This window comes from Protobothrops mucrosquamatus, unplaced genomic scaffold (genome assembly GCF_001527695.2).
Source record: "Protobothrops mucrosquamatus isolate PMUCROS unplaced genomic scaffold, P.Mucros_1.0 scaffold2320, whole genome shotgun sequence".
Taxonomy (NCBI): domain Eukaryota; kingdom Metazoa; phylum Chordata; class Lepidosauria; order Squamata; family Viperidae; genus Protobothrops; species Protobothrops mucrosquamatus.
The window spans coordinates 48,762-65,102 of record NW_015388404.1 but is presented as its reverse complement, the minus strand read 5'-3'; the positions used below and the strand labels follow the sequence as shown (position 1 = coordinate 65,102).

Genomic DNA, 16,341 nt, shown 5'->3' with positions numbered 1-16,341 from the left:
CACGGCCGACAGATGGTCTTCCAATGTCAGCCGTGGATCCAGGAGGACTCCCAAGTTGCGGGCCTTCTCTGAGGGGGCCAAAATTTCACCCCCTATAGTCAGCGATGGAGTCAGCTGACTATGCCGAGGCGCCGGCAGCCACAGCCACTCGGTCTTGGAAGGGTTGAGCCTGAGTCTGTTCCTCCCCATCCAGACCCGTTAATATTCCCTTAACAGTTGTCTCGCTCGGCAATAAAAACAAATTTGGGCTCAGTTGTGGCCGTAAGGCAAGGACTACCTGTAATTTGGCATCTAGCCACTCCAATTTTTGCCTCCAGGGTGCTAGTTAGCCTCTACTTGCAGGACAGGTGATTCTGGTCTTCTAGAAGGCAAGCAAATCTGGAACATCTTCAGAAGGTCAGGAGAACAGCGCCTCCCCCTTCGTCTCTTTTAATGAACAAATGAAATAGCCAACAGAACAGACTCCTTCCCCTTGGCGTCTCTGCCAACTGCTCCCCTTACTTACCTGCTAATGAAGACACAGGAACCCATGCAGTACGAACTAAGATTACTTTGACCTCTTTATGGGAAGAAATCTAAGATACTAAAATATGATTACACTAGGAGTAGTGTAAAAACAGCATTCTCCCTGGCCACCCAGTCAAGGGCATCTGCAGAGCAAATGACATGCACCTCACAAAACGATGCAACTAGCCTAAATAGATCTATTGCACCAATTATGGGATGACACTGCAATGCAGGAATCACCAGTTGGTCATCATCATGGCTTGTTGTGGAGATCCATTTCATACATTTTAATGGCCACTGCTCTTGGGAAGACAGCACGCGCAGGCTGGAATGTTATCCACAAGGCTTAGGAGGAAGAAAATACAAGTCGTGACTTATTTTTAAAGCTGGCTTGTTGAAGCTGACCACAGTTAATGATTCCCAATCCTGAGAGCTAAACATGAAATGAAAAATATCAATAAAGGAGAATATTTGCAGCTCAGGGTTGAAATAGGGTCCTTGATGCTCTCTGAGCTTGCTTGTTTTCTTGCAGACGTTTCGTTATCCAAACTAGGTAACGTCATCAGTGCCAGTAAGGCAGGGGTCTCCAAGCTTGGCAACTTTACGACTTGTGGACTTGAACTCCCAGAAGACTTTAGCCAGCATGAGGAATTCTGGGAGTTGAAGTTCACAAGTCGTAAAGTTGCCAAGGTTGGAAACCCTGTAGTAAGGAGTGGGATTTGAACCACTAGAACGGATGACGCTACCTAGTTGGGTAATGAAACGTCTGCGAGAAAACAACCAAGCTCAGATCCGTGATCATCAATGCTGTTGTAGGCATTTCAGTTGTCCAATAAATCCAGGGTGGCACAGTGGTTAGAAGGCAGCATTGCAGGCAAACTCTGCCCACCGCCAGGGGTTTGATCCTGACCGGCTCAAGGTTGACTCAGCCTTCCATCCTTCCAAGATCGGTAAAATGAGGACCCAGATTGTTGGGGGGCAATATGCTAACCTTGTAAACTGCTGTTAAACACTATGGAGCGGTATATAAGTCTATACTATTACTATTGCTAAATCAATGTCAAAAGCTGTTGGCCCACGAGTGACAAAAAATTCCAGTAACTCAGCATCCTATGCTGGCTAACACAGAGGTCCCCAACCTTTTGGGCACCAGGGACCAGTTCCGTAGAGAAAGATTTTCTCCATGGTTTTGTGTGCTGCCTGCATCCCACGGATGGGTCTTTGCTTGTTTGTGCGGACCGGTTGCTGGCATGCCGCGGCCTGGTACTGGTCCACGGACTGGGGGTTGGGGACCCCTGGGCTAACAGACATCACAACCTTTTCCCCAGATGTACAGACAGTCCTCGACATATGACCGCAACTGAGCCCAAAAGTTTCCATTGCTAAGTGGTTAAATGAGTTTTGACCCATTGTACGACCTTTCTTGCCACATTTGTTCGTCAGATGGTTTCAAATGGGACATTGCAACGGTCATAAATACGTGCCAGCTGCACAGCGTCTGAATTTTGATCACGTGATCATGGAGATGCTGCAACGGTCATAAGTGTGGAAAACACTCATAAATCACTTTTTCCAGTGCTGTTGCAACTTTGAACGGTCACTAAATGAAAGGCTGTAAGTCGAGGACTACCTGTATAAACAATTCCAACAACAGCTTCTCAAAATAAGAGAGAAACATGGTAGGAGTAGAACATGATAAGAAGAACCAAGTCAGAAAGATCTATCGCATGCCTGCTCCGTTTCTTCCTCTAGGCTCAAACAGACTGGGTTAATATACTAAAAATCATGGACTGTTTAACCATAGTTTATTGATTAATCACAGCTGGCTAGGTTCGCCCAACATGCTAAGAAAAATGTAAGCAAAAGTACATTAGTCTGGTGCCTGTACAAGACAGCACTTGATAGCAGACAGAAAGAAGGTTAAGATCCTTGTTATTTGCCACAAAGGCTGTCAAACTATGACACCAGCCAATTTAGAAAAAAACACACACCTGGGTCAACTTGTTTTTCACCTCCCTAGTGTCCTTGCAAACCTTCATCTATAAACAAAGAGCAGATGTAGGACATGGCCAGGCTGAGCCTGAGGGAGGAGTGAAGCGCGTCATCAGTTTGGAATCACTTTGCGCCCGCAAGAGATCTAAGTCCCGCCCTCCTTGAATTCCATTGATTCCTATCAACCATCAATTTGCTTTGACCGTTAGTAGTTCAGATTCTTGTTTAGCGATAGCATGGAATACACTTGTACTCATTTGAACAACCCTAGTTCCTGATGTCTTGTGCCTGACATTAGACTGGATCACAACTAATGGTTTGTTATTTTGGATAGTAATACAATATTTTGGAAACGGTTAAGTTCTACCCTTTAATCCATGCGTGGCGGATAATATGGCAACCAGTAGCAAATAGTTCCACTGGATTGTACTAAATCAAAACCACATTTGCAAGCGTGTTTTTCAAGGTTAGCTCCATTTTCCCCCCTTCCTTATATGCTTCTGGTTAACTCATTTCTGCCAACAAACTGAGCAAAGCAAATCTGCAGGGCAGCTTTTGAAAAATTTACTCTCCCAACGGCCACGGCACTCTCCTCCAGCCTGCGGTGCCCCTTTCCCGCTTATGCCGAGGCGCCACACATGGCAAGACTGAGTGACATTGTAATAAACACAAAACCAATGAAGATTTCAGTTAGGGCACTCGAAAATTGATAATTAGCAGCTCAGTGTCACATTATTCACTATTTCCCCAACCTGCCTGCACCAGAGCCAACTGAAGAACGGAGTTTTGAATGAAAACGCAAGCCTGATCTGAAATAGGCTACCTACACACTCCCCCTACACCCACCCACCTTCCACTTTCAGCTGGGGGGGACCTGGTGCGCTCTCTCTCTCTCTCTCTCTTCTCTCTCTCTCTCCATGAAAACCCGCCGTTTGGTGGGCATGATAGCAGCCATCCAGGGGTTAACAGAGGCAGTGAACCCCCAGCTAATGAACAAGTTATGCAGCAGGCAAGCCGAGATAAATGGAGCACTCTTCACTTCTGCTGGAGTCAGCATGAACCGCAGCCCTGCGGCTTGTTTGTGCCAAATGGAGTGCACAAAATATCAAAGGGCAGTGATCCAGAAGACGACCGGCTTTGACAAATTTTAAATTGGCCAGAAAGGGGGGAAACACACACACACACACACACACACATACACACAACAAAAGCAGAGAGAGAGAGAGAAAAAAAAATTATGCAATCTACAACATCCTCTGAACTTGATTCTTCCTGCCGATTGCAGAGGGTGGGCGGGTTGCGATGGGAAGCCGATGCCACCGATTGCCCAACAGAGGGGCGCAATTATGATCCATCTCAGCCAAGATATTTATTAGCCTCGGAAGCTTTTAAAGCACTCGGTCTCGGTGGAGGGGGTGAAAGGGCTCGCCTTCTGGTGACATGGCTGTTTTAATTAGGGTTGGCGTAGGATTCATCACCTGCTTTTGGTGGAAAAGCTGGAGTTTGTGGAAATTAAAATGCACTCTCGTCCCATGATCTGAAACCTAAGCCACGTTCTTGTCTCGGCAGCCACGGGCCTTTCAAGCTGGGAATTGTGCCATTTTTAGAAAGGAATGAGGCGGGAAGGGGTTTAAAGAGGGTCCCCACATCAGCAGCTGGATCAGAAAAGGACAGGGAATGGGGAAAAAAAAGAACAGGAAATATTCTTTTTTGAGAAGAAGCGGGTTTTTTTGAGAAATCATGCTCTCTCTCTAAGGTTGCATGGTTTCATGGATCCCATTTGCTTTTCTGTTCTGCAGCCACAGTGAGCTGTGGGGAATGTTATTCCTTTCTATAACTCAGTTATTTCTCAATATTGGCGGTGTTAAGATGTCTGGACGTCAACTCCCAGTTTGCTTGTTGGCTGGGGAATGCTGGGAGTTGAAGTCCAGACATCTTAACACTGCCAGTATTGAGAAATACTGAGTTATAAAAAGGAATTAACATTCCCCACCGCTCACTGTAGCTGCGGAATAGAAAAGTAAACGGGATCCTTTTTTCCTGAATGGTGATGCAACCTCTTGAAAAAAATAGTAGAAAATTAGCTGGTTAAAATATTGTGGGATTTTTGAATAAAAACTGATTGTAGAAAAAGGATTGGCGAAGTCAGGGGGGGAGGAGTTAAAAGAGGGATCAGCCTAGAATCATTACATGGTCACAAATGAACTAAGTCCCTTCACATTGATCAAGTCTTGGCACGTAACGCACCAGATTTAGCTGTGGTTGAAAAGAAGAAAATGTGGATAATTGAGGTGGAGGTACCAGGAGATAGTAGAATAGAACACAAAGAATTGGAGAAGATCTCAAAGTATCAAGAGCTGAAAATCCAAGCTGAAAAATTATGGCATAAATAATCTGCGGTGATCCCAGAGGTGATCAGCATGCTGGGTACCTACTGAAAAAGCCTGGACAGCACTTAGAAAAATCTGCACATCCACAAAATTTCCATCTGTCACTTACAAAAGACCACACTGCTTGGATCTGCACAAATTGGTTGATACATTACAGGTAGTCCTCAAATTATGACTACTGTTGAGCCCAAACTTTCTGTTGCTAAGACAGTTGTTAAGTGCATCACTGCAGTTGTTAAGTTAGTAACACGGTTGCTAAGTGAATCTGACTTCCCCATTAACTTTGGTTCTCAGAAGGTTGCAAAAGGTGACTCCAGGACACTGCAACCACGCCACTTGCCAAACGTCCAAATTCTGATCATGTGACCATGGGAATGCTGCAACGGTCGTTAAGTGTGAAAAACGATCATAAGTCACTTTCTTCAGTGCCACTGTAACTCCGAATGGACACTAAACGAACAGTTGTAAGTCGAGGACTACCTGTACAGCATCCTAAGTTCTTGGGAAGAATTTGATGCAATGAAATTCAATGGTGAAAAAAGTAAGGTTCTACATTTAGGCAAGAAAAACCAAATGTACAGGTATAGTATAGGGGGTACCTGGCTCAATAGTAGTAACTGTGAGAGGGATCTCGGAGACCTAGTGGACAATCACTTAAATATGAGCCAGCAGTGTGCTGCAGCTGCCAAAAAAGCCAACACAGTGCTAGGCTGCATTAACAAAGGGATAGAATCAAGATCACGTGAAGTATTAATACCACTTTACAATGCCTTAGTAAGGCCACACTTGGAATACTGCATCCAGTTTTGGTCACCACGATGTAAAAAAGATGTTGAGATGCTAGAAAGAGTACAGAGAAGAGCAACAAAGATGATTAAAGGACTGGAGGCTAAAACATATAAAAAACGGTTGCTGGAATTGGGTAAGTCTAGTCTAATGAAGAGAAGGACGAGGGGGGACATGATAGCAGTCTTCCAATATCTCAGAGGTTGTCACAAAGAAGAGGGAGTCAAGCTATTCTCCAAAGCACCTGAAGGCAGGACAAGAAGCAACGGATGGAAACTAATCAAGGAGAGAAGCAACCTCGAACTAAGGAGAAACTTCCTGACAGTTAGAACAATTAACCAGTGGAAAAACTCATCTCCAGAAGTGGTGAATGCTCCAACACTGGAAATTTTTAAGAAGAGACTGGACAGCCATTTGTCTGAAATGGTGTAGGGTTCCTGTCTGAGCAGGGGGTTGGACTCAATGACCTCCAAGGTCACTTCCAACTTTATTATTATTATTATTATTATTATTATTATTATTATTATTATTATTATTATTATTATTATTATTATTTGATGCACCTGAAAACCAACAAGAACTGGCAGCTGTGACTTCATATTGTTGCATAGATTATAATAATAGCCCTGCAGCTTACAGAACGGCGTCTTTAAAAAGACCAGTTAATTAATCTTACAAGTTCCAATATGAATACTGTGGAGGGCAAAAAGGAGAGAGGCCACTTGCTAATCTTTGGGGGTCTCTGTACAACTCAGCTGGCAGCAGAGAAAGCTTTCCCTTATCTTTACACAGCACTGTCACCACTCTAACATGGGGCTGCCCTTGAAAAGTATCCGGAAGCTTCCATTGCTTCAAAATGTGGCAGCCTGTCTGGCTTTGCAAAGGCCTTGATGTGCATATTTTTCACCTCTCTTGTGGGAACTACATTAGCTGCCAATTTGCTTACTGGCCCAATTCAAGATTCTGGCTGCCACCTTCAAAGCCCTACACAGCTTGGGACCAGGTTATTTGAAGGACCATCTTTTCCTGGTCACATCAACCCAACCCACTAGAGCGGGGAGGCAGGGAATGCTATGGGTCTTCTATCCTAAGGAGGGTCGTCTAGTAGTACCAAGAAGAAGGGCCTTCTCCATGGTGGCTCCCTTCCTGTGGAACATCATCCCGGTGGAGAAAAGATTGACCACCACTTTGACTCTTTCACAAGGCCCTGAAGGCCTGGTTTTTCCAACAGGCCTGGGACCTCCAAGTAGGATGGAGTCCATTAAGTGCCTTATTTGATTGTTTTTGCTAGGGGAGTAGGGGGGGTATTGCTTTTTATTGTTTTTATATTGGGTTTTTATCGTTGTAAGCCGCCAGGAGTCACTGAGAGTGAGTTGGGCAGCCATGTTGTGCCCACGCACAGTCTATTCAACAATTTTCATACTTCACAGCTTTCAGTGGTGTAAACACACAATGCTCGTCTGATTTGAGAACTCTAAAGTTTGATGGAGTTCTTGCACTTTTCCTTTGATTTTTTTTGTTTAAATAATGCATCGGATCACTGCGTAAAAATTACGACAGTTCGTTTAGTGCAGGGATAGGCTCTTTTATAACTCGTGGACTTCAACTCCCAGAATTTCTGAGCCAGCATGGGGGAAACTATGGCTCCTTCATGACCTGTCGACTTCAATTCCCAGAATTCCTCAGCCAGCATGGGGGAACTAATGTATGTGGATTATATTCCTTCCCACTGTGTGATGACTTCCGTAGACGCTTCCCCATTTAACTCTCCAGACGTCAGCTCAGAAGATGAACCAGCTCCAGGAACATCTGGAGGGAAGTGGGTTAAATGGCTCCAAGCAGCTGTCTGAGCGGGCTCAAACACAGCTGCAGCAGGACAGCCCAGAGGCTTCAGGTGGGGAAAGCATGCGGCTGTAACCGGTCAGTGATGAGGAAGAGGAACTGCCTGCTGCACTTGATCCAAGAACACTAGGGCAGAGAAAAGGCAGGAGCAGAGAAGGCCAGCCAGATACTCACGAGGAGAAAGCCTCGCCCTTCTTGATGGGCTGCACCAGAAGCTGGCTATTTAGCGCAGAAGAGAGGGAAGTGATGCTGGAAATAATGTGTTAATAATAATAATAATAATAATAATAATAATAATAATAATAATAATAATAATAGTAGTAGTAGTAGTAGTAGTAGTAGTAGTAGTAGTAGTAGTAGTAGTAGTAGTAAAGTTGGAAGGGACCTTGGAGGTCATCTAGTCCAACCCCCTGCTCAGGCAGGAAACCCTATACCATTTTGGACAAATGTGTTCATTTCCTAGCTGTGTGTTTTCTGGTCATTGTGATTTTTGCCTTGCTTTGGATTGACACCATGCCTTGACTTGGACTGTGCCTTGTGAACGCTGGATTTTTCTTGCCTCATGAACCCTCTTGTATTGGGGATTTAATTTTGCTTGGTGGGTTTATTCTGACTGGGAAACTTTCATGTGCCTCGTGGATGCCTTGGCCACTGCTCTGTGGACTAGCATTGGTCTGCTTGTGGCCGGACTTAATTGGGACAGTTTTGGGTTTTTGGTTAAGGGAGTTGCGGGGGGAATAATAATAAACCCACTAAACCACTGTGTGTGTGTGTGAGTGGGACAGCACACACCGTCACTGGAGAGAATGAGAGTATAGCAGCACCCGCTTTGGGTGGATCACCTGGAGACCAGATCAGGAAAGAGCCATGGATCTTACAGATCCAAGGACCTGCCGGGGGGGGGGGTTATATCCATGGATGTCTTCCAAGAATTCATCTTGGTGATTCTGTTAGGACAGTGATGGCGAACCTTTTAGAGACCGAGTGCCCAAAAACTGGCCCCGCCCCCGCTCCACCCCCTGCCCCGCCCCCACCCTGCCTGCCCGCAGGGCCACTCACTGCCTCCAGGGCCCGCCGCAGATCACCCAAGGAGCCCAGCAGCGCTATGGTGGCCACGCCCTCTGACCACGCCCCGCAGCATCAACTGTGCGCGATGGGGCGTGAGGGCAGAGTCTTGTCTTCGCTGCCTGGCTGCCATGTCCTTGGCTATGCTGCTCCACGTGGGCCATGCTCGGGGGCAACTCTCCTCCAGGAGGGCTGCTGGTGAGGAGGGGGGCGCGGGAGGAGACAAGGCTGGGGCAACGGCACGTGTGCCCACAGAGAGGGCTCCGAGTGCCGCCTCTGGCACGCGTGCCATAGGTTCGCCACCACTGGACTACTGTAACGCTCTCTACATGGGGCTCCCCTTGAGGAGCACTCAGAGGCTCCAGTTAGTCCAGAATGCAGCCGCGCGGGCGGTGATGGGAGCGACTCGTCGCTCACATGTAACGCCGCTGCTGCGCGAGCTGCACTGGCTGCCTGTGGCCTTCCGAGTGCGCTTCAAGGTGTTGATTATCATCTTTAAAGCGCACCATGGCATCGGACCTGGCTATCTCCGAGACCGCCTTCTGCCACAGATCNTGGCCTAGGGATATTTTATTATTGGATTTTTAATCAACTTTTAAAAATAAGAAAGGCCTATTTAAATATATTTTTTAATTTGTTTTAATTTTGTATATTGTATCAATTGTTCTGTTTTTAATTGGCTGTAAGCCGCCCTGAGTCCACCAGGAGAAGGGCGGGATATAAATGCAATAAACTTAAACTTAAACTTAAACTGTGTTAGGAGAACAGGACCAATTTCATAATAGGTGATCACACAGGAAATACCTCTGAGTCATACTTTTATAGATGACAGATGCTGAAATCCAAGGGGTACCCTTTCTCTTTCGTACACAGGGGAATATGACCCTTCAAAACTTCCATTTATCAACTGCAGTTTTTTATGTCCTTTCATTAAAAATAATTTCACTGGGTTAACAATCTTCTGCCTGACTGATCAGTGACATCCTTTAAAATCAATAAATACATCCAGTGATTCTATGTACTATTTCCATTTCACCCCCCCTTCTCAAACCCACTTGTTCTTGATCTGTTTTTGTGTGTGTGTGGCTGTTTACCCGTTCAAACCTAGTGGTAAAACATGGTTTTATTTCTTAGGTATCCTAAGTTTGATTTACAAGCAGAAAAAAAAGTATAAAAGTGATCAAAGGCACATATACATGTACACAGTTGCGTATGTTGCATATCCCTGTTCTTCAGTATTTAATAAAAAAATTGCCAATTTACATCACCTTTTCTTATTCAATGTCAAAGTTATTTGCCATCATATCCAGTTGCCAAGCTGGATGAATTTTGATCACGTGACTATGGGGGATGCTGCAACGGTTGTAAGCGTAAAAAATGGTTGTAAGTCACTTTTTTCAGTGCCCCTGAATGGTTGCTAAATGAAATGTTGTAAGCCGAGGTCTAGTTGACACAAGCAACCTGCTAAGACTTACCAAGTCGCTCTGCCAGCCCCATATAGATGGGATCCACACGCCTCATGGTTTTTACTAAGTCTTTTTTTCGGAATTTGATTTCCACTGTCCCTTCAGGTTCCAAAACACCACCTCTGAAAAAGATGTTTTAACAGAAATTAGCACACAAAACACTGAAGCGGTCAGCAGAAGATAAAGACCCCCTAAGCAGCCTTTTAAAAAATTCCGACCTCTTTAAAAACTCTCGTAGCTATTAATGGAAGAAACAGAGGCTGAAAGTTAAAAACATGTCAGCACAGAACAAGCTGGGCCAGTTAGAAAGGAGGCTGAAAAAAGAGAAAACGAGGCTAAAAAAAATTCTAAAATCTGGAAGGAAACAAGGAAGAAAAAAGAAGGGAACTAGGTTGAAATGTATACTTTATATTTATTTGAATTAGCCAGTCAACTTTCACTGCAACACTGAAGAAGGGAGGAACAGATAATAAACAGAAGGAATGTCATTAAGCTGCTGGAAACGTCACAAAATGAACCAAGCTAAGAATCTAAAGTGAGATAAAAGCATATTTTAATAATTAAAGTATAGATATAAATGGTATGTCCTTCTAGAAAACTCACAAATATTTTTTTTCCCACTGATCTTTAAACTAGCCTTACATTGTACAAGGGAACAGACAGGGATTTATTGTACACATATATTACATACAGGTAACCCACGACTATCACAATTGTGTAATGAATTATCTATCTATCTATCTATCTATCTATCTATCTATCTATCTATCTATCTATCTATCTATCTATCTATCTATCTATCTATCTATCTATCTATCTATCTATCTATCCAAATGAATTATTCATCGATCCATCCATCTATCTATCTATCTATCTATCTATCTATCTATCTATCTATCTATCTATCTATCTATCTATCTATCTATCTATCTATCTATCTATCTATCTATCTATCTATCTATCTATCTATCTATCTATCCAAATGAATTATCCATCCATCCATCCATCCATCCATCCATCCATCCATCCATCCATCCATCCATCCATCCATCCATCCATCCATCTATCTATCTATCTATCTATCTATCTATCTATCTATCTATCTATCTATCTATCTATCTACGTAGAATACAGTCTCCAGTACACAAAAGCATATTTATTAAATATATCTATAATAGAACCAAAGAATAGCTATGTTTATCCTATTCATGAACGCTTTAGGAAACTCATGTTGCTGGAATGCATGGTATGGCAAGGTACGGAATGGATGTGTGTGTGTGTGTGTGTGTGTGTGTGTGTGTGTGCGCAAGAGATAACGGCTGGCCCCTCAAGTGGGTGTATGGAATGTAACATGCTTATGCTACACTTTTCAAGAAGTAACAGAACAAGGAGTAGACGTACACGAATCATCTGTAATATTTCTGATGGGTCATGAATTTAGACTTGGAATAAACAAGTTGGATATAAAAGGAGAAATAAAATGCAATGGACTTCGGAAGCATGAGACCTCCATGGGGAGAAGGGGACGCCCTGAAGTCTAATTCCCAACCCACTCTAACACAGCCTGGCCATCTGTTGTTGAGCGTTTGTAAGTATTGATCATGTGAATGAGTAGCCTAGTTGGCCAGCAATACTTACAGCTCCATCACTGGAGATTTTTAAGAAAAGACTAGACAGTCACCTGTCTGAGACGGTATAGGTTCTCCTGCTTGAGCAGGGGGCTGGACTAGAAGACCTCCAAGGTCCCTTCCAGCTCTATTCTATTCTAAATTCTAAACTTGAGTAGCCTTGTTGGGCAGTTGCTTATTGATTCTTTGTTTAGCCTAGTCGGGCAAACGTAATGTTGTTTAACCTAGTTGGGTAACTAAGCAATTGTAACAAACTGTATAAGATAACAAGTAACAAGTAACATGTATTAGTCAACTATGATTGAGCACCTGCCTTGCTTTCTGTCCGAATAACACAAGAATAAAAGAACTATTATTAAACCTTATCTTGAGTGGATTTGACTCATTCATTTTACAACAATTGAGGTCAAAATTTCTGTCACTAAGCAAGATAGTTATTGAGTTTGGCACCATTTTGCGATCTTTTTTGCCACAGTTGTTAAGTGAATCAATGCAGTAGTTAAGTTAGTAACATTCTCTCTGCTCTCTCTGCTGTTCCTTGAAACTGGCAACTGGCTGAGATTTGAGAACAGCTGGGGGGATTATGTCCCTTTTTACCTCTTTCTATACCCTTGGAAAAACAACTAGCAGATTTTCAGTTTCTTTTTTGAGATAATAAAGACAAGATATTGTTGCTTTTTTATAGTACATTAGGCAAGTTGCTTGGCTGTCCCCATATGTGCGTTATATTGATAATGATTATGTTGTTTTGGGTTAGTTTTATGAGATGTATTAATGGTTATGGAGCATAATGTTATGAGTAGTTAGTTATAATTTAAATCTTAAATGTTGTTTTATGATTCATACCAAGACTTAAGCATTTTAAATATGATAAGATTAGTTGTAATTTTCTTCTTCTTCTTTTTCATTGTTTGAGACAATAAAGTATTGGGAATAAATGACATAAAGGGATATAGGGCTGTGTCTGTCTGTCTGTCCTCTCTGAAAGCTGAACAGAACGCATCTAAAATTGGTGCAGGAGAAGAAAATATGGAAAAATAAAGACGGGATTTGAAAATGGACTGGATGATGCTGGATTGGGGAAACACAGGTAGTGGTGAACCTATGGCACGCGTGCCAGAGGGGGGCACTCAGAGCCCTCTCTGTGGGCATGTGCGCCTCGCTCTTTGGCTAATTTGGCCATTTCTCAAACCCCTTCCTAGCCAAAACAAGCCTCCAGCGCTGTTTTCTTTGAATTATATCAAAGCTGACACCAGAAACAGACTAATGGATGACCTGAGTGCTGCGTGTGTTGCTCTCAAACTTACAAAGTATGAGCTAAGGTTAGACAAATTATCAGCATGCATACAACAGCAAAAATCACATTAATTGTTCAAAAGCATGCCAAATGCAAATTTTTACCTTTCAATAAAAAGTTGTTTGTATCGTTGAAAGCTTTGTTATTGTGTGTTTCTTTTAAGACCAAAGATGTTAATGTATGAGTTGTTTTTTCTAAACTAAAACCTCAGTATTCAGGTTAAATTGCTGTGTTGGCACTTTGCAATAAATAAGTGGGTTTTGGGTTGCAGTTTGGGCACTCGGTCTCTAAAAGGTTTGCCATCACTGATGTTTTGTTAATTAACACTACATTTGCATTTAAAAGCTATGCTAAATTACGTCAGAAGAACAGTCTCACCTGCTGTCCCGGTCAGCGTACAATTCCATATGTCGAGGATTAATGGTGGGGTCAATCACCACCCAGGAACCTCCTCGGAGTTCTGCTTGGGGTGGGATGTAAACAAGAACTGGCTGCTTATATTCTCGCAGACCATCCACAATGTAGGCCCCAAACTTCAGCACCTGGTCATACATATCTGGGGAGGAGAAGGACATAGGAGTAAGAAGTGGGTCTGCTACTTTCTCCAGAATAAACACCCCGCCCCTCACCCCACTTTAATTTGTGAGATTCACTGGTCCAAGCATTTGGCCTCAACCACTTTTAAGGAGAAGAATGGGACAAACTCACAGAAGGAAGAAATCCTTCCAACAGTCTTTGGACACGGAGGACTAAATCAAACTTGACAATTGTCGTGGAACCACAGGGTAGAAATCTTCTCCTACTATGCAAGAGCTAGTATTCAGAGACACACAGATAGTTCTCAACTTGCAACTGCAATTGAGCCCAGAAGTTCTGTTGCTAAACAAGACAGTTGTAAAGTGAGTGTTGTCCCATTTTAGGACCTTTCTAGCCACAATTGTTAAATGAATCACTGCAGTTGTTCAGTTACTAACACGGTTGTTAAACGAATCTGACTTGTCCACTGAGTTTGCTTGTCAGAAAGTCGCAAAAGGGGAATCACATGATTCTGGGACTCTGCAACCGTCATAAATACGAGTCCGCTGCCAAGCGGCTGTAAGCGTGAAAAATGATTACCGTATATCACTTTTTTCCCCAATACCATTGCAACTCTGAATGGCCACTAAACGAATGGTTGTAAGTCGAGGACTACCTGTAAGGTTCCTGAAGATGGGAGGTCTAATTCTCAGGGTTTTCAACAAGCAAAGTCAAGGGGGGAAGCCAGATTCGCTTAAAGACCATGTGATTCACTTAACAACCATGGCAAAAAAGAGAGATTTAAATGTCTTTATTTGGGGGGTTACAGACCTTTTTTTCCTTCCTGCGTGGAAAAGAATAACAGATTAGCAGAGCTGGAAGGGGCCTAGAGGGGTGGACTAGAAGACCTCCAAGGTCCCTTCCAACTCTGTTAATCTGTTACTCTTCTCCGTGCAGGAAGAAAATAAGGTCTGTAGTCCCCAAATAAAGACATTTAAACCTTTTTTGGGCCATGGTTATTAAATGACATGGTCTTTAAGCGAATCTGGCTTCACCCCCTTGACTTTGCTTGTTGGAAACCCCCCCAGTAACTCATAACTGATGATCATATGACATAGGATGCTGCAACCGTCATAAATACATGCCAGTTTATTTATTGAATTTATTTATTGAATTTATATACCGCCCTATCTCCCTTACGGGACTCAGGGCGGTGAACAGGCAATAATAAAAACCATGATAAATATACGCAAGTTTCTGTTAAAAATCAAGTGCCTGAATTCTGATCACGTGCCTGAATTCTGATCACGTGACCACAGGGATGATGTAATGTAATTAATGTAACTTAACATAATAAGTTTGAGGAACAGTTGTACGATATTTTTTCAGTGCCATCGTAACTTTGAATGGTCGCTAAACAAATGGTTGTAAATTGAGGACTACCTGTACTTAATAACCACCCATAACTTTGCTTTGATCCGGCATGATCTGTAATCTGTTCCCAGGCAAAGAAGAACATAGTAGCTCAAAAAACGCTGAGGAAAAAAAAGAGGAGCCACGTCACGTCTGGATGAAAGAAACAATCCTTTTGTTTCCTATAGCAAATGACAAATTTATTGCTAATTAAACAATCATTTTATTATGTAGCACTGGCAATAAACCACTTGAAACTCCTTTCAGCTAATTCCAGTGTTAAGGAAATAATTGCTCAATTCAAATTATTTTAACCAAATTAATTCTTTAGTAGACTTTTTTTTTTTAGTCGCGCTACATAATAAAATAATGGTGTAATTAGCGTGGCATTTTTCACTCCTGCTACGAGCATATATTTTATGTGGAAATAGCAGCCTGAGCGAAAGAAAGAGGATTCGTTCGCACCAAGGTGGAGATTTTAAATAAATAAAAAAGTAAAGAGGAAGGAGACGTTTGCTGGTAAAGAACTAAAATCCTCATAAGCCGTAGCAATTTTATTCAATCCAAGGCACCAACTGTCTATTGAGCTGTAACAGCTAATAGTCACTGATGCCAGCACTCAACTTTCTGAGGGGAAAAAAAATGATTTTAATCTTGAATGGTTTAAAATTGTATGTGTAGCTGCTCAGGAAAACATAGTGGGGCAATCTCTAAAGGGTGAGGGTTAGTGAAGGGGGTCAAAAGATGTCCTTAAAGGAGGTAAAGCTGAATTTTTTTTTAGCCTGGTTTTCCCCCCGATGCAGGGATAGTTTGCTATTTGTTTGCTATTCATTTAATGGCCCCTGTTTTGTTTGTACAGATAGTCCTCGACTTACGATGGACCTCAATAGGGTTACAACCCGGTTCTGGCCAAGCCACACCCCACAGCATGGTCATGTGGCTTCATACTGGACACTCCGCAACTGCCCCCCATTTACAGCTCAAATGACTGCGGCTGCTGCAAAAAAGTTCATAAAAGTGAAATAATAATAATAATAATAATAATAATAATAATAATAATAATAATAATAATAATAATAATAATAATAATAATAATAATAATAATGGTAAAGTTGGAAGGGACCTTGGAGGTCATCTAGTCCAACCTCCTGCTCAGGCAGGAAACCCTATACCGTTTCGGACAAATGGCTGTCCAGTTTCTTCTTAAAAACTTCCAGTGTTGGAGCATTCACCGCTTCTAGAGGCAGGTTGTTCCACTGGTTAATTGTTCTAACTGTCAGGAAGTTTCTCCTTAGTTCTAGGTTGCTTCTCTCCTTGATTAGTTTCCATCCGTTGCTTCTTGTCCTGCCTTCAGGCGCTTTGGAGAATAGCTTGACTCCCTCTTCTTTGGGGCAGCCCCTGAGATATTGGAACACTGCTATCATGTCCCCCCTCGTCCT

At 42.8% G+C, this 16,341-nt stretch overlaps 1 protein-coding gene across 1 annotated transcript in view; it reads right to left on the bottom strand.

Annotated features, from left to right (window-relative positions):
* The window catches only part of LOC107295364 (acetyl-CoA carboxylase-like), an 87,052-nt gene that overhangs the window by 22,397 nt on the left and 48,314 nt on the right, over window positions 1-16,341 (bottom strand). Inside the window, exons 8-9 of the mRNA XM_015824677.1 lie at window positions 13,352-13,529; window positions 10,058-10,170 (exon numbers count right to left, since the gene is read on the bottom strand). Of these exons, the coding sequence (XP_015680163.1) occupies window positions 10,058-10,170; window positions 13,352-13,529 (291 nt within the window). The remainder of the gene's footprint in view (window positions 1-10,057; window positions 10,171-13,351; window positions 13,530-16,341) is intronic.